Source organism: Castanea sativa, chromosome 2 (assembly GCF_040712315.1).
Source record: "Castanea sativa cultivar Marrone di Chiusa Pesio chromosome 2, ASM4071231v1".
NCBI classification, from domain to species: domain Eukaryota; kingdom Viridiplantae; phylum Streptophyta; class Magnoliopsida; order Fagales; family Fagaceae; genus Castanea; species Castanea sativa.
This window is the reverse complement of record NC_134014.1, coordinates 51,405,405-51,427,645: the sequence shown is the minus strand read 5'-3', so window position 1 is coordinate 51,427,645 and position 22,241 is coordinate 51,405,405. Positions and strand designations below refer to the sequence as shown.

Below are 22,241 nucleotides of genomic sequence, written 5' to 3'. Positions count from 1 at the left end.
AGGGAGTACGTATTTATAGTACTCTCGGAGTATTCAATAATTTTTCTATGAGATCACGTCGAAATCTTATCTCATAATTAATGCAAATGCAAGATAGGAAGATGATATGTAGGATTTTTTTTTTTTTTTGGTGTGAATTGGTTAATAAGCATGTGAATCTCAATTCTCAAGGACATAGTTTAAGTTCTTCTCTGAAAAAAATTACAGCTCGTACTCCATAGCTATTATTAAAGTTAACAAATACAATTTTAACAAAAACGTCATCCAACTAATCTAAAGAAACATGCTAAGCATATGTACTTTTATTGGTTAATAACATTTGAATTCCTTGATGAGAACAAAGTGGCTAGGTTTTTATGCAATGGATAGAGTTAGAATCCATTATTAGCTGTGTTAGAGTCCCAATGTCATACTTTAAGTTATTGTCTTTTATTCTTTGATAAAAAAATTATTTAAAAAAAAAAAAAACAAAACTTTACCTCAAATTGTTACACAAGTACTAACAATAATTTTATAGTTGACATCATTCAAATGAATTTATGTGATGGGAGGGTGTTGATTCTTGATTAAAGGTGTTATACTTCAAATGGCATACATTTTACAAAAATTTTACATTTAATTTGATAGGGTGACTCTTATTGTTGAAGTTAGTTTAGATGATCATTTGATGATATGTGTTGTACGTCGAGTTAATTGTGTTCGGTTGGCAAATTGTGAACTAACGTACGTAGTGTCTTGTAAGTGTTTTTCATACGTATTTAAAGTCCAAAACAAGTGCCCCAGGCAATTCAAGAAAAATCGCACATTCAGTATTCTTGATACACACTCAATCGATTGAGAACCTTGATGCATGCCGCTTAATTCAATAGATTGAAAATTGTACTCATAGAATCCAGATTCAACCCAATTAGCACTCTAAGCTTCTAGGGTTACTAGCCTCCAAAGCAAAGATATAAAAGAAAACCCAAAGGATGTCAACTGGTTTGGGTTTGGGTTGAGAGCTGTAATTTGAACACTTAGGGTTTGGGTTAACCGAGTTCTCTAAAATTGACAACTGGTAATTTATGTTTCAAGATTCCAATGATCCATTGAAGTTGTTGTAATCAACAAATAGACCTGTTGCTTTGAGAAATCTTTAAGAGGGTTCTTGAAGTCATGAGCAGATGTTCATGTTTGAACTAAGTCCATGAATAAAAGAGTTAAAGAAATTGGAGCTGCGTGGGGTCTCGTCAGTAAGTCTACATAAGGTAGTAATAGATTTTGGGTTAAATTTATGGTAAATTTCAATTATGTTTTTACTTGATCTATTTTCCTTGGGGTTGGTGGTTAAACATTCAAAGAGTTCTTCCAGGTTTGGGTTTTCTCACTGTCTCCATATCCCAGTGTCATTTAATTTATGTTGTTTATACTTTGCGATATGGTGTGTAAATGATTGACCGAAACTCAATAATTAAACACAATTGGTTAATTAACTCAACTTAACTTTAAAATTGGATTTTGGAAGCAACTAGGGTCTAAATTTGTCCCAACATGTGTAAGAAGAGAGTTATTACTTCGCCAGTGAGAACTGAGAATGAGCCATTTGATTCAAATGGAAGGAACCAAAAAACTTAGATGAATACTTAAAATAATATTGACAGGTTAGTTAAAGAGGTGATAGAAATTATAAGTTTGAATATGATAGAATAACAAAAGAGAACATATAGTGATAGAGACCCAAATTTTAAGAGTAAAATTTTGTTGTTGTGTAACAAATTTATTTCCAAATGTTATGCCAATACTAACTATAATTTTATCATTCAATCTATTTGTAGGAACATTCTAGTATCATTAGTTCCTAACGTATGAAGTTTAGAGTTGTAAACGAGCCGAGCTTTGTCGAGTAGTGAATGTTCAAGCTCGGTTTGACAACAAAAACATAATGTTCAAGCTTGGCTTGAGCTTGATACAAGTCTACAAATAATATTCAAGCTTGAGCTTGTTATAAAGTATAAAAACTTGAGCTCGGCTTGGCTTGGTTCATTAGTCAAGCCAAGCTCAAGCTCTATATTAAGCCTATATCAAGTTTATTATCTAACCTATTTGGTTTGGTTGAGTGATTTCAAATTATAATTAATTAAAGTTTTAGAAGGATATAAGTTTACTTGTCAAGCTCATATCAATTTTATTACCAAACTCATAAATAGGCCTAGGCTCAACTTGTTTAGTTACTTTTGTATCGAGTCTTGGTGTTCATGAATTTGTTCATGAACAATATTTTTTACTCTGGCTTGGCTTGTTTATTAAACAAGTCTAAAACTAAAGCTCAAGCTTGGCTTGTTTATAAATAAACAAACATGAACGAGCTTTTTATTGAACCAAACTTGAGTTGTTTATGAATGACTTGGTTCATTTACAGCCCTAACGAAGTTCCTACTTGTACAAACACTTAATATATTTATAATTGCAGTGTACTTACCTTTATCTCTAAAAAAAAGAAAAAGAAAAATGAAATAATAATATCAGTGTTAGAAGGCACTTCCATTTTAAAATAATAACATTATCACTAGCTTTGGAAGAAGCGTGATACTTTCAATAGTGTAAAACACCTAAAAACCTTAATTATAATAAAAATTGACCAGAGGGGAGTGAGTGAGAGAGGTTGATTTGGGAGGTGAAAGGATTTGAAACTTTAGCATACAACTCTAGCATTCTTGACAACAATAGACCAGCACATAGGTTCATTGTGTAACAAATTTTGAGTTATATTACTTAAATAAAAAGTTATGAAAATTTTGCACATATATATATATATATATATATATATATATATAGTTAAAAAAATACAAATTTGAAGGAGAAATTAATCAAATTATTGTGAGAAAATTATGTACATTTTCAATTTTTTTTTAATAATATGATATAGATGTTACACCATTTGTGTATTAAAACTCGATTAAAACACCCTTTCATGTTAAGTATAAGTGTATAACACTATTGAGAAGAATAACAAGGAAACCACAAGGTCAAAACTCAAAAGTCAAGGGTCTAATTGTTGTAGAGTAATTACATTACGCGCTCTAGGGCCTATTTAGTGTGTGATTTCAAACAACAATTTTTAAATATTTAAACACTGAAAATTCTTAAAAAATAGCTATTGGGGTTCAGGAGTTTGAGTTGGTACGGCCCCCAAATAGTGTTGTACTACTTATGTTGTTATTGTAGCTGGGACTACCCCAATAATGGTATTGCATAAACAGGTTAGGTTCAGAGCTGCTTGTTTTGTGACATAACAAGGGGCTAGTAATACTCTTCTATTACTACCTTTTTTATGGGTCCAATGAGGAAATGAGTTACTAAATTTGGTAACCTAAAATACTTATATAATTCTAGCTTTTTGAAGTTTAAACTGGTTTTGAAATTTTAGAGGGCCATCGAATCCAATCAATAATTCCAACGAAATATACCAATAAAGACTGAGGATTAAATAATAAAGAATCAATTGATAAAGGAAACCCAGCTCAGTCAGCAGTCTCAGCCCCCTGAATCTGAACAGTGAGTTTGTGACGGAAATGCCACCTGGCAGAAGCACACGTTTTGGTGACTCACCTAGTTACCTCACTTAGTTAAGGAGTGCTCTCCACGGGGTTAAAATTATTTTAACTGATTAATAACATATAAAATTGTGATAAGTTGTTTTATTACTTTTTATTTCACCGATAATTGTCGGCGAGTTATGACAAAAGTTGTCGAACTAAAATTTTTTGTTTGTTTGCTTGTGATCGTAGAATTTTTGTATTAACTGGCCGACGAGGTGAGTTTTTTTGGGACTGTAACGGTGACACGGCTAAATTTGTGTAAAAAGCGTGGGTGGAATTATTAATATTATTATTATTATTTTTCAACAATTTGTGCAAAATACAACCAAGTAGTGGTGGGACCCAATACTGATTTCGGGGGCTGTGAGAAAGGGAGTTGGGGGTGGGACCCATAATCGAGGTGACTTTTTGACGGGGCTTTAATCTCGTCCGTTTCTGCTCGATGCCACTTATAAATTGGGACCATTCACTATATGTTTTCTCACACACTGCAACCCATACCCTCTCTTCTGTCTCTCTTTTCTCACTTTCTCTTGCTTAAGCTTTAGCTACCAAACATCAACTCACTTATTAGAGAGTTCTTCTTCATAAACAGAGCACTCTGTTTCCGTTCCTTCTTCATCTTCCTGCACGTACAATCTTTAAGATTCTCCCTTTAACTCATACTTTTTTAAGGTATTGATTTCAAAATCTGAACTTTTCATCAAATTGGTCTTTGTTTTTTTATTTGGTTTGGTTTAGGAATTTTGGTCATATTGGATTTAGAGAATACGAACTCTGTACTAAAACTTTGAGTTGGGGTTGTGTTTTTTTTTTTTTTTTGCTTTTGCAGTGAGTTTATTGTTAAAAAGGAGTACAAAAATGACAAGGCAGAATGTGCCACTTGACCCAAAATCTCGTATCAGCGTGACACTTGAGATGACCATTCCGAAATCTTCATCAATCTTAACGATGGCGGCGCAGAAGCCACCACCAGCACCTAGTGGGTGCATTACCATTTCAAGGAAAAAGCGTGTCAGTAACATTGAAATCAATGGTGAAGCAAGAATTAACTCCTGGCTTGACTCAATGAAAGCCTCTTCACCTACACATATCAAAGCCACACCTCTGACTGATCGTGACCCCAGTTCTTTTATTGTGAGTATTAGACTCTCACTTTGTTCAAGAAAAGAAGGATTTTTTTTTTTTTTTTGGTTTTTGGTTTTTGTGGTGTTGGGGGCTTCACCAATTTACAAGGATGCATGAATCTGATTTTTGTTTTGTTGTTTTAATATTGGACAAAAATAGGTTCGTCATCCTTCAGCCTTGGATAAGTTTGAGCAAATTATTGAAGCTTCAATGGGAAAGAAAATAGTCATGTTTTTGGACTATGATGGTACACTGTCTCCAATTGTGGATGACCCTGACCAAGCTTTCATGCCTGAAGATGTAAGTACTTGTTTTTTCCTTTGTCTAGCTTTGCCTTTGTACATCATATTTTTTGTTTTCCTTTGTTTACCACTTTTTAATTTTAACTATTGCTAAACTTGGGTCTCGTTTCTATGTAACTCAGATGAGAAAAACTGTGAAAAAATTAGCGAAGTGTTTTCCCACCGCTATAGTGACTGGGAGGTGCAGAGATAAGGTACATTTCATGTTCATTGATTCTTTTGTCCTTGTCTTCCTGCTTGGATTATTAGCTTTTCTCTCTTTTGAGCTGAAATGAGTATTGTTCAATAATTAATAGGTGTATGATTTCGTACGCTTAGCTGAGTTGTACTATGCCGGAAGCCATGGCATGGACATTACAGGACCAGCAAAAGGCTCCAAACACAAGAAAGTGAGTCAGCTCAAAGCTAAAGCCTAAAACTGTTTCTATACTTTCACAGTTTCACACATATTTTTAAACAATAAATTTTGTCTTTTTATTGATTTCTAAATTAATTTCTTTGTTTCCATTTTTTTACATTCTTCAGGGGAGTAGTGTTCTGTTCCAACCTGCGAGTGAATATCTTCCTATGATAGATGAGGTTTGTGTCCTTGGCAATTTTTATATGATTTTATTCATTTGGATAAATACATCTAGATGATTTAGAAGTTGGTGCTTGAATTTTGAAGTTAACATGAAGAAATTTCAATTTCAGGTTTTCAAACAATTGGTAGAGAAAACCAAATCAACTTCTGGGGCTCAAGTGGAGAATAACAAGTTTTGTGTCTCTGTTCATTTCCGACGTGTTGATGAAAAGGTATAACCATAATCATGACTACTATTATCATAGTTTTTATTTTTATTTTTTCCTTGGTTCACGTATATCTTAAAAGTACATTCTATATTTCTATGTATGTATGTAAAAGGAAGTCTGACTTTAGTGCTTGAACATACAGAAATGGTGTGAACTGGCTGAACAAGTTAAATCAGTACTAAAAGAGTACCCAAAGCTTCGACTTACCCAAGGAAGAAAGGTATGACATGGCATCAAACTATTAGTCCAGTTGATCTTGTGTGTGTGTGTATATATATATATATATTTAAATTTCAAAGTTAATTTTAGTTTGTATTGCATAATTAAATGGTGTCTGACTTTCAACGTGGTTTTGTTTGGTTCAGGTGCTAGAAATTCGCCCTACAATCAAATGGGACAAGGGGAAGGCTCTTGAATTTTTGTTGGAGTCACTTGGTGAGTTTTATCTTTAATCAATAACCACTACTTGTTTTTTTTATTTTAGGGTAGTAACAGTACCAAACGTACTTTAATCATAACTAAATATCCATTTTCTTTTTTCCCTTAAAAAGTGATTCTAACACTAACTCTAAAGCATAAAACTGCCTATAAGGATGGTTGATACCACTTCAATTATTTTACTCACTTAAATTATTGATAATAAATCATATATTAGACAATATTATAGATATAATAACAATTAAATTCTCTGACCACTGTAATATTCCTCTTTTGATAGGATTTGCCAATTCTACCGATGTTTTTCCTGTTTACATTGGAGATGATCGCACTGATGAAGATGCATTCAAGGTATCGTATGTTTGAATCAAATTTAATCATCTTTATAGTAAAAATTGTTGTTTATTGATAGACTAACTTTAAATTTATTGCCTATCAGGTATTAAGAGATAGAGGACAAGGTTTTGGCATTCTTGTCTCCAAGTTTCCAAAAGAAACTAGTGCATCTTATTCTTTACAAGACCCAAGGGAGGCAAGTACAAAATACATGCACTTTAATCTTACTTTTGGTAGTTTTAAAAAAAAAAAAAAAATTTCCCATAGAAATTTTGCATGCCTCCTATGGTATCTGACTAACTGTTTATTCTTTTATGTTTTTATAGGTTATGGACTTTTTGCAACGCTTGGTCCAATGGAAACGACTACATAGGCAATCCGGGGTGTAAAGTGATATGTACCCCCGCAACTTTTTTCAAGAAATGTATATTGGTGGGCAAATAACATGTATTTATATTTAGTATAAAAGATGTAAAGGAGGAGGGAAAAAAAAATGACAAGGAAACAGAACATAGTCGTAACCTTTTCTTGTCTTGAAGGCCTTGTGCATCTTCTAACTACCTTTGTACAAGAAAAAAGTGAACAACTACTTTTGTAGAAGGGAAGAAATTGTAGTGAGAAAGCTATCTACATGCATAGAAAGTTTACTATATCTCTCTCTTGAATGTTCTTTGGTGTGCCTTTTTTTTTTTTTTTTTTAATAAATAAATTTTTTTTATTTAGCTTATTGACTTATCTACAATCTTTTAAAGCCACATATTTTATAGGTACAAATTTAATGCCCAATTTTGACAAATCAAAGTAAAAATAATCTAAATGTACACCTAATATGAAATAACACAATTATGGAATTCTTAATCTTTATTCTATGGATAAAATTTAGTTACAAAATTTATTGAAGGTGAATTTTGATAAATCCACCCTTGGATTACATCTCCTTCTTATATCCTCCATCCTTGCAAAATTAAAAAAAAAAAAAATTAAAGATCAATAATTATGTCATCAATAAATCATTTAAATTGCAAGTTTTTATAGTTTAAAATTTTGTATGAAATATAAACTTATAGATCATATAGTAAATAATATCCGATTGATAGAAAATTTGATATGGATTACATCTCCTTCTTATATCCTCCATCCTTGCAAAATTAAAAAAAAAATTAAAGATCAATAATTATGTCATCAATAAATCATTTAAATTGCAAGTTTTTATAGTTTAAAATTTTGTATGAAATATAAACTTATAGATCATATAGTAAATAATATCCGATTGATAGAAAATTTGATATGTGTATTAAGAGTGTAAAAGAAAATGTAATTTAATAGTTAGATTTTCAAAATATATAGTAATGTTTATTTTATAAAGTAAGGTTGTAGTCTTAGGTTACAACAAATATTGTAGCTAAAAATTTTTTTTTTCTACCAATTCTCATAAAAATTGTAGGATATGAATTCAAGGTGCTTGTTCTAAAATAGTTTACCATGATACTTATATTCAATCGTACAATATAACCATTAATACTACCTTATCTTTATAATTTAATTGTTGAACTAGTCAAGAGACACTACAAGAAAAAAAATGTTTATTGCAAAAAAAAAAAAATCATAATATCAAGGTTATTACAATAGTTGTTAAACGTATTACGTTTCTGGAACAAAAAATTTCGTTGCAATAAACTTTAGATGTTTTAATGATAATTTCGATGCAATGAATATTTGTTGTTGTAATAAACAATTTACTACTTCGAAATTTTGTAGCAATAGACTATTACTTCACGAATTTTATTGTAATAGAGTGCAAATAATTAACAAAAATAATTTGGGTCAAATTATTGCAACAATATCTTTGTTCTAATAGATAATTGCTTCATGTTTATCATTACAATAGATTGTTTATAGCTTCATGTTTGTCATTGCAATAGATTGAAAAATAATTAATATTTAGTTATTGCAAAAATATCTTTGTAGGGTCAATGGGCCCAGGGATACATATTGGGTTGGTCCAAGAGGGTTTGTTGAGTTAAAGGCCTAATCCAAGGATGCTGAATGGTCCGAGAATGTACGAACATCAACCCACTAAGCAATACTAATATGTAAAGAAGTGATATTTGGTCAAGTATATCCACGAAGTTGGTTCGAGGAGGAGTATGTCCTCGACTATGTAAGGCTGAGGTAGGAGAAGGCTGTCTGGCGTCTAAAGGCGATATTCTAAGAAATCCTACAAGTAAGGATAGGCATGGTGGATGCATAAGATAAGAAGAAGAGTTATGAAATATCTAAGATAATGCTGTTACCATTGCATTGAATGGTCTACAACTATTTCTCTGGCCGCATTAATGGGGAAGTGATACCTGAGCATCAAAGTTCAGTCTTACAGCTGCCTCCAAAGACTTCAAGGATAAGTTGATGGGACAAGTATCTAAATTGATAATTTGATCCATACGTGGAAGATGGAGGAAAGAATGAGGATGATATAAAAGAAAAGGAAGATGTTCAGGAGAGGGATCGGAGAAACAGGAGAGAAAGCACTGTACACTTTTGCATAGTGGTGTCCAAGCAAAACCGGGACCCGACCCACCCGCAAAAACCGTTCGATTCGGACCGACAACCGGCCGACCCGACGCCGTGACAGGTCGACGACGGGTCTCAGCCTCCTGAACCCGAAAATGGCGGGTCGGTTGGTGGTTTTGAGGCTGAGAAACCGATTTTAACCGACCCGACCATATCTGTGAGGAACGTCGCCGATTTTCTGTCCGATTTGTCGAGAAAACAAGAACACACTGACCAGAAAATCATCAAAACTTATTTGATCTTCGAGATATGCCGAGATCACATCAAGATCCGGCTAGATCTCGCAGAGATCGGCTTGATCTCTTCGAGATCCACCGAGATCTCATTGAGATCCGGCCAGATCTCACCGAGATTGGCCTGATCTCTTCGAGATCTCGCTGAGATCAGGCGGCTTTTAGCGAAATCTAGCATGTTTCTCACAACTTGAAACCGACCGAGGACCGATCTGTACCCGAAGAAAATCCGACCACCCAAACCGACTCTGATCACCAGTCGGCGGCGGGTCTGGAAATGAGAAATCCGAGGTAGGCGGGTCGGTTTCGGGTTGGGCATAAACCCGACCCGTGGACAGCCCTACTTTTGCATCCATAATTGTAACCTATCTTTGGAAGGGTGAAAGAGAATATAAATCATTCTCGACTTGGGTCCAAGGACAATTTCTGTTACATAAACAACCACTTGTGTATGATGGTACAATCTAGTCTATTATTTTTATTATTCAACATCATTAAAATATAGATTTCACACTCACTCTCTACAAATTTCATTGTATTGGGCAATTTGAGCCTATTCCCCTATTCCTATTGGGTTTAGACGCAAATTGTGACCCTACAATCTTCATTGCAATAAGCAATCACTTTGAAATTTTCATTGTAATAGATTGCAAAAATAATTGGTATCAAGATATTACAATGATTTCTTTAATTTAAGTTATAATTTTCATGATGTTTTTTTGAGCAATTTTCTTTGATAGATTGCAAAAATAATAAAAGCATTTGTTTAGAAAATACTTCTAAAAACTTTTTATGGAAAAGGAAAAAAGCAACTAACTTTAATTTTTTTACAACTATTTTTTATTAAATATTTTTCATAAAAAATTGTATCAACATTTCTAAAAATAATTTATTAACAAATATTCTAAGAACATCTGTTAACCGAAACTTATCAATAAAAGCACCATAAATTGTAATTTCAAAGCTAAAGTATAGTAGAAATGTACGAGGACCAAAGAAAGTGCCGTTGCTTTGTAAATTTATCCAACTACTTTTGAGATAGTAATGTGCCTAGATTAAGAAGGTTAAAGAGAAAGCCACCGAGGAATATTTCAAAGTAAAAAGATAAAAGGCAAAATCTTAATGTGGCATGGTATCTACTATCTACATTAACTCTCTATCATAATTATTGTGCCTTTATACATTTATGGTTATTATAATTTTGCTCTTTTGTGAAAAATACCAAAAAAGTCAATACCTGGTACCAAGTGTTCGTTTAGTTTGCGTTTTGGATTCAGGTGTCTGCTTTTGGCTTCTTTTTTTTTTTTTTTTTTTTTTTTGGGACTAGCGTCTTTTGCACGGTTCATAGAATATGAACAGTGCATTAAGGCACTGCTACAATAACTCAGCAGTGAACAATAACTCATAAATTATTTTTTTATTGTTTTCAATTTTCAGCAAAATAAGTGATATTCAAATGCACACCAACCATACCGGTGAATATATTGTACCATGAACAGTGCATTAAGGCACTTCTACATTAACCTAATAGTGAACAGTAACTTATAAATTATTTTTTTATTGTTTTTAATTTTCAGCAAAATAAGCGGTATCTAAACGCACATTAACCATACCGGTAAATATACCGTACCGGTTATTAAATCGGTATTGGTACTTTTCCAAAACGTACCGGCCAATATTTGCCTTTCGGCTAATACAATAAAAAAAATAAAAAATTGAAAAAAATTATTAAAAAATATTTTACTTAATCTAATATATTAGTTAATGCACTTAAGCTAATAAGTAGGCTTATAAAATATGTGAATTTTAAATTTTATGTTGATAAACTTAAAAATTAATAAATTCATACTTACATAAATGATACAAATATATATTTATATATAGTAATATATAATAGCAGTATTCCCAAAATGATATGTCTGTATCAACGAATACCGAAATATCTTGTTTCTTTGGCCAAATTGAAAAAGGCCTAGAAATTGACTTCTTTGAAAAATATATACACAACACTTCCATATTGTTTTCCTATAATATATGGAATCTTTAAAGAATTTTACTGTAACACTCAACCTCCTGTGGGGTTATTTTATAAGAAAGTACCTGATCAAAATTCTCTTGTTTGATGCAATTTAACAATAAAAAAGAAGGAAAAAAGTTCTCTTATTTTATGTGTAAATCATTAATTATGTAAAGTTTAAGCTCTTATGGTACCCTTATTACATTTCTAAATATGAAAATAGTTTACACATAAAACAATATCAAATAAAGTTAAGTATTATACTCAAAATTTCAGGAGAACTCCATGTTTTATGAAGAAACAATAGGTGAGTTTTGTGTGCTTTTCTTTCCCTTTGTTCTTCTTCTTATATTTAAGTTTTTGACAAAGGGTGATTTGAATGGTGATCTCCATTTCAGATGCGTGGTATCCTCAACCAATTGTGTAAACTTAAAGAGTTTAATAGTTATATTTTTTGTACTCGAAGATCTTTAATGGTGATAAGATTGATTCTTTGACCTTTAGGTTGCCACCTTCTGGATACAACTCTGAGGATTCTTGGTGGTGGGGAGAGGAGAAAAGAAAGAGAAATGTTTGGAAAGACGTAGAAAGAAATAGCCAGAACCAGTAATTTTTGTTGGGAATGGAAAAAAGAGGTTTGTTTAGTGTGTACTGTTTAAATCAGAAGGCTAGGCTCTAAATTATAAAGAAATAATGCCTTGTATAACATATTCTCCCATTTTAGGGAATCAAATTCAATTCGTTCTTGGCTATTGGGATGGACATTGACCTTTGGTAGAATTTGGGGGTAGCTATTCTAGCAATATTGATCTTGTATTATCCCCAACTTACACCATCATCAATGGACTCTAATGAGGCTCTTATTCTGGATTAATTCACCATCAAACATTAAAGATAAGACCATCAAAACGATTTTATTTAGGTAAAAAGTACAACTCAATCACTCATTATGCATGCATTAACCATCAACAATATGAGAGTAGATTTTTTAGGCTTCATCATAGCTCATGGGAATCCATCTTTTTGGAAGGGATAAGATTATCAAAACAATTTTTGATTGGATAATTGCATGATCAAGTAACGTGAGGACCCCTTATCAACAATTAGATATCATTCTTTTGCTTTCAATTGTATCATATGCTGAGTCAAACGGATAAGTTTTGCACTAGATCTTTTGTTGTTCAGATAGATGCATGCAAGGTATGCTATATGGCCAACACATTTTGCAACTTGTTATTCAACTTCACCAATCTGCTCTCCTTTTATTAGAAAAAAATTGACCGCATCTACTGGACACAATTTTCAATTCTTGCATTATGGATTCATGAACAATGAATGAAGTAGATGCACCAGTTGATACTATTACACCATGGTAATATTTGAACTCCCAATGTGTTTACTATTTATATATATCAATAATTGGTGCACTAAAAAGCATTATAAATTATAGCAGATAAGATTTCTCTTAAAACTGTCTTATACTATACTAATGCTGCATTTGTGATATTAGATCTGGCAAATGGTACGAGCAATGATAAAAGTATTTTCTGTTGTCCTTTATAGTTCTATTATCAAAAGCACAATTATTTATTGTTTGCCTTCTTTTTCAACAACTCAGAGTGACTTTCACTTCTGTTACTGTTTTCATTAATGCAGTTTAGCAATAAAGTAAAAAAAAAAAATTGGACTGAATTATTGTTAGGTACTATGCTTACATTAATATATTTGCTTGTCTCATGTTGAAGCTGCTTCCTTTTCCACATACCATGGATGTACATACACCCTTTTTTCAGACAAGGTTGTAGCAAAAGAGTGAGGATAATTCTAATATGCTTTAGAGATACTCTTTTCTCTTTTTAAAAATCCTTTTGTTAAGTAGAAAATGAGTTGGCACCATAATAGGACATAAGTGACACTAATATAAAATACTTAGAGACACAACTTATGTGAATTGACTAGGTATTATACACATCCAAGAAGCTGCGCATGGATGTTGTTGAAACAAGAACCTTGTAAAGAAGTAAATTAATTGGAGGAGGATACAATAAATGATCTACTCCACAAGCAAGACACAAACAATTGGTTTAATTATGGGACATTGGATCTTTGCTGCAGGGGTACAATACAATCATAAGTATTGCACACAAACAAAGAAACAACCCTACCCCATTGGGTACTTAGATTTGAAGAAACCCCACCTCAGAGATGAATTGGATCTACTTCATTTTCTAGGGCATTATTTTTCACTTTGTGAAAAGGGCGTGGAAGGAAAAACTTTTTTTTTTTTTTTTCTTGGTTAGGTTTGTCATGAAAGGGAAACCCACCACTAGCAAGGTTAGGGAATCTATGGTTGAATGAGGAGTTGGAATCCACTTAAAAGGGGGTATTTGATGTGAGGAACACACATGGATTTTGGAATGGAGACACTAACATGGTTCCAAGCTTTGACAACCTCGTTTCTTTCGGACGTGGAAAGATGGAGTCCACTAGATTCAACTATCATTGGCGCCTTAACTGAATTAAACTATGTCTTTTTAAGATTCAATTATTGGTGGAAAAGAAAGAGACTTCCTCTCCATCCAATGCAACCAACTGTCACTACTGATATCCTAGCCTTCCTTTTATACTTTTTTTTTTCAATATCATTATTTACTCATGCTCTATAAACGATACAAGTTCTTAATCTATCTCACTCACTCACCCACCCACCAACCCATTATTATTATATAAAAAAATACAAGTGTTATTTGATGCAGAGACAATGCTTTTTTTCTTTGTCTTCTATTTGGGTTAAAAAGTACTTCCATTTAAGATCTTGCTTATGCACTTAAATCCATTATAATATGAGAGTTTTGATACATTAAAAGATTCGGCTGTACATAAACACATCTTGTTTCCACCAACCCAAACCATAGAATAAATATATGTAGATACAAAATCTTTCATGTGAACAACTATGCCATTCCTATTGTAAACTGTGTGATTCATTTCTGTACTCTCTCCCTCTGCTATATAGTATTAGTTTAAGTATTTTGCTAGCTCTCGTTGCTGTACAGAATATATATGGTTGGTCAGATTTATTACAGCATGGAACAGGAACCTTTAGGCACTGGCGTGTCAGTAAGACTGAGTTCATATCAAAGTAGGGATGGTCCTGAAACCACACGTGTCAGGTATTGCAATGCACAAAGTAGATTTCCAACACGTGTGCTGCTTGGGAATCGGTCCCCGCAATGAGGGTCGAGCTCTGGAGGGTGGTGGTTTGTCTTGGAATACTATAAATACATGTATATGGTATGGGTGTAGCCATTGGTCTGATGTGCCAAAACTCTAGCTCACATGGATTCCCATGTGACCCTAGATGCTCTGATTATGGGGAACAAATTTATAGTGACTCTGTGTGAATGAGACATTGGTCGGAACCTCTTTAGAATTATCTGCTATGTATGCGTGAAAGAGATTGCTCATTATGAGGAGTATATGAGTGATTAAGTCAAGTGTGTGCTAATGGGTCATTGATTGGGGAGGGATATCTTAATAGCTGTGTGAATGAGTTACCACTTGCAAGATAGATGAATCTCACTGCAAGGGAAAAAAAATTTATTGCAACTAAAAAATAATTGCAATAACATTAGAGTCATTGCAATAGTTGATAAGAGGTGTTGCAATAAAACTTGAAGTAATAGGTCTGTACAACAACAAATTCTATTGCAATAAACTTCAAATATTTTAATGACAACTTTGATGCAATGAATATATAAATATATATATATATATATGTATATTATTGCAATAAACAATTTACTGTTTGTATAGACTATTAATTCACAAATCTTATTGCAATAGATTGTATCAAAATAAGTTGGATTAAAGTATTACAATGATATATTCATTGTAATAAATAATTACTTTATTTTGTCATTACGATAGATTATGAAATAATTGATATCAAATTATTACAATGATATATTTGTTGCAGTTTTGTATTTGCCACTGCAATAAATTATAAAAGAATTAATATCAAATCATTGCAATGATAACTTCATTGCAAGAAGCTATTAGTTCGAAAATTTTCGTTGTAAGAGATTGGAAAAATAATTAGTATCAATTTATTGCAATGATTTCTTCATTTTAAATAATTGTATCAATTTTTTCTAATATATTAAACCTTTTGTTGCAACTAAAAATTATAGTTATTGCAACTTATTATTGTTGATGCAATAATTTAATACTTTTAAGTTACTATTGCAACAATTTTAACTTGTAGATGCAATATTTTGTCTAATACTATTATACATATTTTGTTGTATTAACACTTGATGTAATAGACTTTTTTTCAGTGTAGTGTCTCAATAACTTCCTTTATTTTTTTAAACACAAGGGTCTGATCTGATGTGGGTTATGAATAATTAGAATTATTGTGTACTAAGTCCGGATTAAATGTATGAAGGAAAGTGGCTAGAAGTTTAAGATAATGGTACAATGATTGTCACATTATTGTTGAATAAGAAAATGTTTACCGAGGAACTATACGGGGGTGGAGTAATGCCAATGCTTCTCTTATTTTCCCTTTCATCTATTCGATATGTAGATGCATATATTAATCCATCGAGCGCGGGTTTGCTCACCTTTATTCCAACTAAAAAATCAATAATAAATCAAAGAATAATAATTTTTAAAAAAGCATGCAGTTGAGCAGTTTCATATATGTTGTCAAACTCACTTCCTAGTAATATAATAATCAAGAGGATTGTTGACCAATTATGAAATGTATATCCGTTATTGTGGGCACGTGCAAGTGTGAAGACTTGCACTTAGAAAGTATTGGAATTTGCAAAAACGACATTATTTGAAGAGAGGAAAAAAGGCATTTTATTACAAACAGAATGAACAGTGAAATTCATAAAAGAGGGTTATGGTTCCCAGCTAACTCTAAGTGCTAACCATGTGCAAATACATGTAAAAAACACAAAGAGGATGGATTGGTAGGACCTTTTTCCAAAACTTCATAATTACTGAGCTGTAAAGTATTTTTCAAGTGAAAAAAAATAGGAAAAAGACCTATTCTAAAGAGCCCATTGTTAACACTCTTATAAAAGGTTCTCTCCTTTAGTGCAACTCTTTTTATTTCTTTTTTCATCTTTTAAAGTACTTCCACCCTTAAAGCAACTTGCTTTTTTAGATAAAATCATGTCTTATAAGCTTGTTTTTATACTTTTCATGCTCTTCTTCTTCTTCTTTTTCATTGTTAATTATTAGTATTATTATTCTTATCATGTTAAAGATCTATCGAGAAAAAAGCAACTTAGAAATGGAGTAAATAAACGAGCCACATCCACTTTTGCGCATGGTGCATATGGTCCTTAAACTCTCTTTATGGGTCTCTCATGGTGCACATGGTCAATTCTTCTTGTGGTATCATAGTCAACTCCATCAAAGACTCAATCATGAATGAAGTCAACTTAAGCATTTTATTAAATTGGTGTAACTATATATGTAATTAATATGTTACACTTAATAACTAAGTGGTTCTAATTAATTCAATTCGTAAACTCTTCTTATCTTATAAGAAATATGGAATTGAATCTTTGATAATAATAATAAAAAAAAATTATTTATCTTGATGACAAGTAATAGATTCAAATCTTATGATATTCTTTTATTAAATAAAATGATTTTAATCGAGTTTTCAAGCAATATTTTTCTTTCGATCTTTTTCATAGTTACAAGAGGGTGCGGGGATATCTTCATTCCAACAATCAATTTACCAAATCTCTCAGCCCCCGGCGTTCAAAGTTTTAAAATCTTCTCCAGTAATCTATCAGCTTTTCATAGGTATGCTTCTGAAATAATATTGCTCATAATTTCTTGCAAGTGGAAGATGTGTCAATACAAAATAAAAACTTTTAGCTCAAATTACTAATTAGAGGAAGTCAAAATTTAAAAAATATATATATAAATAGGAAAGAATTAAATCTTTTTATTGCTACTAACAGTTTATAGTCCATTTAATTAAAAATAAATGATAATAAAAACCCTTATAGTTTACAGATTATTTAGGAGGGAATCCGAGAACTACTGCACACCCTTGGTGCGATAGTCACTCCACAAGTATAAGTGCTTGTGGGATGTAGGGAGGAGGGGCAAGGGCTGAGGTTTAAGTCTCTAAGAAAGAGTTTCACACACACATACACTTAGATTAGGCAAGAATAAAATTTCTATCTTGTATATAAAATAAAAAATAAAAAACAGGGAGGGAATCCGAGAAATGTAGTAATGTGAAAATTTGAAACTGTTCTTCATTAATTTGTAGGATTTAGGCTCGTGTTAAATTAACTAAACTATTATACTTTGCAAACCAAATTGTCAATGTACACTCAATAAAGGACATGCCAAAAGTAGTTGTGCCTAATATATGATCAATATATTCCTTTGATTCTTTTCATATTATATAGGCTAGCATCTTCTAATGCACCTTACCATGAAAAGTGGATAATTTAAAGATTAATTATGAAAGAAGAAAAGTTCTAGATAGATACTATAGTATAATTACTTTTTATTTTTTTGAGACGGCTATAGTATATACACTTGATCTTAGCTTTTCTTTTTTTGATAAAGAAAAAATGGTAATAAGTGGTGATTATAGTTTCTCACATGTTTTGGAGTGTCAAGTAATTCTATTGTCCGCAATCTTACTAAACATGTCACAGATTTCTAGATTTAGATGAAAAATGTTATTACACACCTTACTATTGTAATCCAAATCGATATAACTTTTCATTCTATATAAATTTTCATTCATGGAAATTTCAGCTTTCTTCTTTAAAAAAAAAAAAAAAAAAAAAAAAAAAAGAGTTGATGACTAGAGTAGTTTCCATATTTGGGCGTTATCATTGTATCCTACCCGCTAAATATGGACTCGTAAACAATGGAACCCGTGAGTCATTGCTATTATGAATTATCTCACCCTCGCGAGGACGTTTTCATGAGAAAGGTATTCATTTCCTATTATGGGCTAGTCACTTTTAGTGCAACATGAATGTGGATAATTTAAGATAAAGATGTAAAGCCCAAAGATAAGGAAGTTTTGACACCGATCAAGAAAAACTTTTGGGCTTACAAGAAATCGAATTCGAGTTTAGGTTCTAAGACAATCTCAGTTCAACTCGAAACTGACAAAATATACCTTAATGGGTCTGGAGCCTGGGCATGATTAGGTCCATCATTCTCCTCATGGCTAGGGCCCAAATTACTCTAGGAGGACATGACTGGGCCCTCTTTACTGTGAGTTCTGTTGAATTACTTGGGTTTCTCACTCATTTGCACCCCACTATTAAAAAATTATAAACAATATATCATAATGGGCATTATAGCTTGGTCCAATTTTTTCTGGGCACCAAGCCAGAATTTTGCCTACAAGAATATTTCTAGACCAGACCCAAAAGTAAAAATATTACTGGAAATACCAGGGGAGTAGTCTAATATTTTTGTGAAGTATAGTCGGATCTACTTTTCAAGCTTGAAGCAAAAAAAAAAAAAAAAAGAACAACAACTTGAATACTCTTTAAATGTATTAGGAGATTAGAAAAATAAATTGCATATATGTTTCAAGTCCAGCTGATGTTATGGGAAATTAACAAGAACAAAGAAGAAAAACTGCCTACTTATAACAAATTATACAAACATATAATTATAAATAGTATTTTGTACTAAAAATTAAACATTTTAGCCCATCATCAAACTTAGTTGACATAAAAAAAAAAAAAAAAAAAAAAAGCATTCATGAAAATGACAAAATAAAAAATTATTCATATATTTGCATGACCTGTGTCACCAAGCCACTCAAGCATCACCACCATTGCCACTTTATCTAGGACTTGAATTAGTTCTGACATTCTTCCGACAAGATCATCGAACCCACCCCCAATGTATTGACCTTAAATTTACATGCAACGTCCATGTCAATAATCCATGTCTTAATCACACCCAATTTCAGTTTCACTCTAAGTTTCGCATTTAGAGTTAAAGAGACCGGTACCTTAGTTTTATTGGCCTTCATACTCTTCTCAATCTCCTTAGGTATCGTTTCTTTTGTTCCTTTTAGAAAGACTTTAATCTTCTTGAAACCCGTCTCTCCTTGCTCCAACGATGGAAATTTGCCTGTAGCAATCTTTTTGCCCTTGGAAGATAATGTGACAACCCCACCACTGTCATAGTCAATTCCCATTATTTCATTTGGGTTATTGGCCTTCAATGAGATTGTGTACCCAGCTGATTGAGAATGTTTATGAGTAGAATTTCGTGCATACTTCACTAGGACATGTGCCACGGAGAATGAAGGACTTTTAGACCTATAGACGATGGACAATGTCACTAGGATTAGAGCAATTATAAGTGCTAGAACAACCAAGATGGAACCAGTTATCCATACCCAGCACTTGGGTCGTGACTTCTTGTTCTTCTCAACAGGTTTTTTGCCGCGACGTTCCACAAATAGGGCATTTTCCGGGGGTGGAATGCGATAAATTTGATCTTTAGGGATTTGAATTACGTAGGTTTCAGAGCACATATCAGGAGGCGGTGTTATTAGAAGTGGTGGTGGTGGTGGTGGTGGTGTTGGTGGCAGCGATTTTGACCCTGATGATTGAAGAGGGAGAGAGTTGTCATCCGTGTCATCACCGTCAGGCGGCGGTGGTGGGACCCGCCCCTCCATGGATAAAGGGGAGGGGTGCACAAATGAGATGATAGGGTGGCAAGGATAAATTGAGGAGAAAGAGTGATTTGCATGGGAAGAGGTGGTTGCCTGGGAAATTGGTTTGGACAATAGAGGAGAGGTGAAGAGAAACGAGGAATACCGGCTTGGAGAAAAATACAGCTCATGTTGGGAGTGAGTGTAAGGTTGAGTATAGCTCTAGGGGGTCACATATCGTTTTGCCGATTAGATCCTATTTTTGGATCATTTTACTTGGTCAAATCCAGACATTTAACAGTTGCGTCACTTGTGTTTTGTTCATCATGAAGCAGTCTAAACTTGAATTTAAGGAGAGGGATAAGTTCCAATTCAAATAGTATATTCTATGTTACATGTTTTGTGTTTCGCTTTACGCTTCACCAATCTTAATATGCCATATGTTTGATTTTTTTTCATTTAAAATTTTGATTATTTTAGGAGAAAAGTTAAATGAATACATTGCAAATTATAATTGATGAAATATAAAATGGAAAATAAAATGTAGTACAAATAATTTGCATTCTGGTAATTCCAACCTATAATAGTTTTGGGAACAACCATAAAAATGTTACCTGATTTAATTTTTTTTTTTTAAACTAAAAAAACGGGTTTTTGAGATAATTATATGTTCTTCTATCTTGTATTAAAAAAAAAAAAAAAACTATTATATGTTCTAAAACGAATTCCAACACAAGCAAATAAAATTATGAAGTTGAAATGACATCTCTTTGGGGATTTTACAAACACCAGGAGAAGACTTTTACATGAGTGTTAATTTTCGTTCTTGAACTTTCTATTTGACTAATTAATTTTTGGAAATTAGATATGTGATATATTAAACACATCTCTTAAATTTTTTTTTTTTTTAAATATAACACGTGATAACTGATTGCAGTATTCATTCCTTTCTTATCATATGGACCGACATAGTTATAGTGACTATTTGAATCTTGGCTTCTGTTATGTCTTTTTTAGGTACATAATGGGATGGACAAATTATTTTTTAAAACATAAGGTGCCGCTACTTTCCATTTAAATAAACTAGTATATAACTCGTGCATATGCACGGTTAATTACACACATATATGGATACAAATTACTTTCTTTCTCTCTCTCTCTCTTCAGTGGTGGTTTTAGGAATTTTTTTTGAAGGTGTTCGTTAAGAACTTAAATTATACAAAATCTAATAAGAAGAGAATTTCATACATTGACCACAAAAAAAACACATACACACACACACATGCAAATATATAAAATCTTACAACTTCCTTCTACAAATTTTTTTATTTTAAAATCGTTACATGATAGTCTCATTATCAATATTGCAAGCTACATCACTTCAAAAGTTTAGTTAAATAAATTTTTTCTTAGACTTTTTCTTTTTATAAGGACCTAATATATTGTTAAGGGACCAAAGTTTAAGAACAAAATATGGCTACAAACTTAGTTGTTGTTACCCTCACTAAATGAATTAACATTGTGGGAGGAAACTTAGTCTCGGCCCTAATTAGGTATTGTTCACTTTGGGATGGACAGGGTCGAGCCTTGCTCCCACCCGCACGAATTTGCTCAATCCCACATGGGGGAGAGACACCTCCCACCCTTGCCTTATAAGCCTTGAGCCGAGGAGGTTTTATCTTTGATATATCACTATGGGGTTTTTATACAGTTTCAGCTCTTGGTGCTACAATGTTTTTCTTTGCTATTTCCTTGATCCATTCCCTTCGGGGGACCTTCTATCTTATATTGATAATTTTAGATGATCCTGACCTTCCATTTGTTGATCATGTAGGCCACCACTCAAGTGCTAGTTCCATCAAGCACCTTCCTTGAACTCTTATGAGATACAACAACCAAGACAGCACTGTTCAAGGGTCTCCTCCACATAAATGCGGCCAGAAAGTTTGGTGGGATGCATTAAATGGGGTGGCAGCCACCAATTCCTCAATCACGTTAGCATTGGCCCCATTCTCAAAGCTCTTTTTGTACCTTAAGGCCTCCTTTGATGACGTGATCATAGAATCCGAGGATGCAGACTCCTCAGCACAACAACTGCCCTTCTCGGCCGTGTTATGACACGTAGCGTAATTGCCTTACTCAGAATTTTCTAGTACC

At 32.7% G+C, this 22,241-nt stretch overlaps 2 protein-coding genes across 2 annotated transcripts; one reads left to right on the top strand and one right to left on the bottom strand.

Annotated features, from left to right (window-relative positions):
• Nucleotides 1–4,061: 4,061 nt before the first annotated feature.
• On the top strand, nt 4,062–7,226 carry LOC142623314 (putative trehalose-phosphate phosphatase J). The gene is made up of 12 exons (XM_075796713.1): nt 4,062–4,253; nt 4,411–4,715; nt 4,866–5,006; nt 5,131–5,202; nt 5,305–5,397; nt 5,534–5,587; nt 5,702–5,803; nt 5,943–6,020; nt 6,166–6,235; nt 6,519–6,589; nt 6,678–6,770; nt 6,901–7,226. Exons 2-12 carry the CDS (start codon nt 4,440–4,442, stop codon nt 6,961–6,963), a joined length of 1,113 nt encoding a protein of 370 aa, XP_075652828.1. The 5' UTR covers nt 4,062–4,253; nt 4,411–4,439; the 3' UTR covers nt 6,964–7,226.
• A 12,051-nt stretch (nt 7,227–19,277) lies between these two features.
• LOC142625493 (NDR1/HIN1-like protein 13) lies at nt 19,278–20,108 on the bottom strand. Its single transcript, XM_075799138.1, has one exon. It carries the CDS (start codon nt 20,106–20,108, stop codon nt 19,278–19,280), a length of 831 nt encoding a protein of 276 aa, XP_075655253.1.
• Between the last annotated feature and the right edge of the window lie 2,133 nt (nt 20,109–22,241).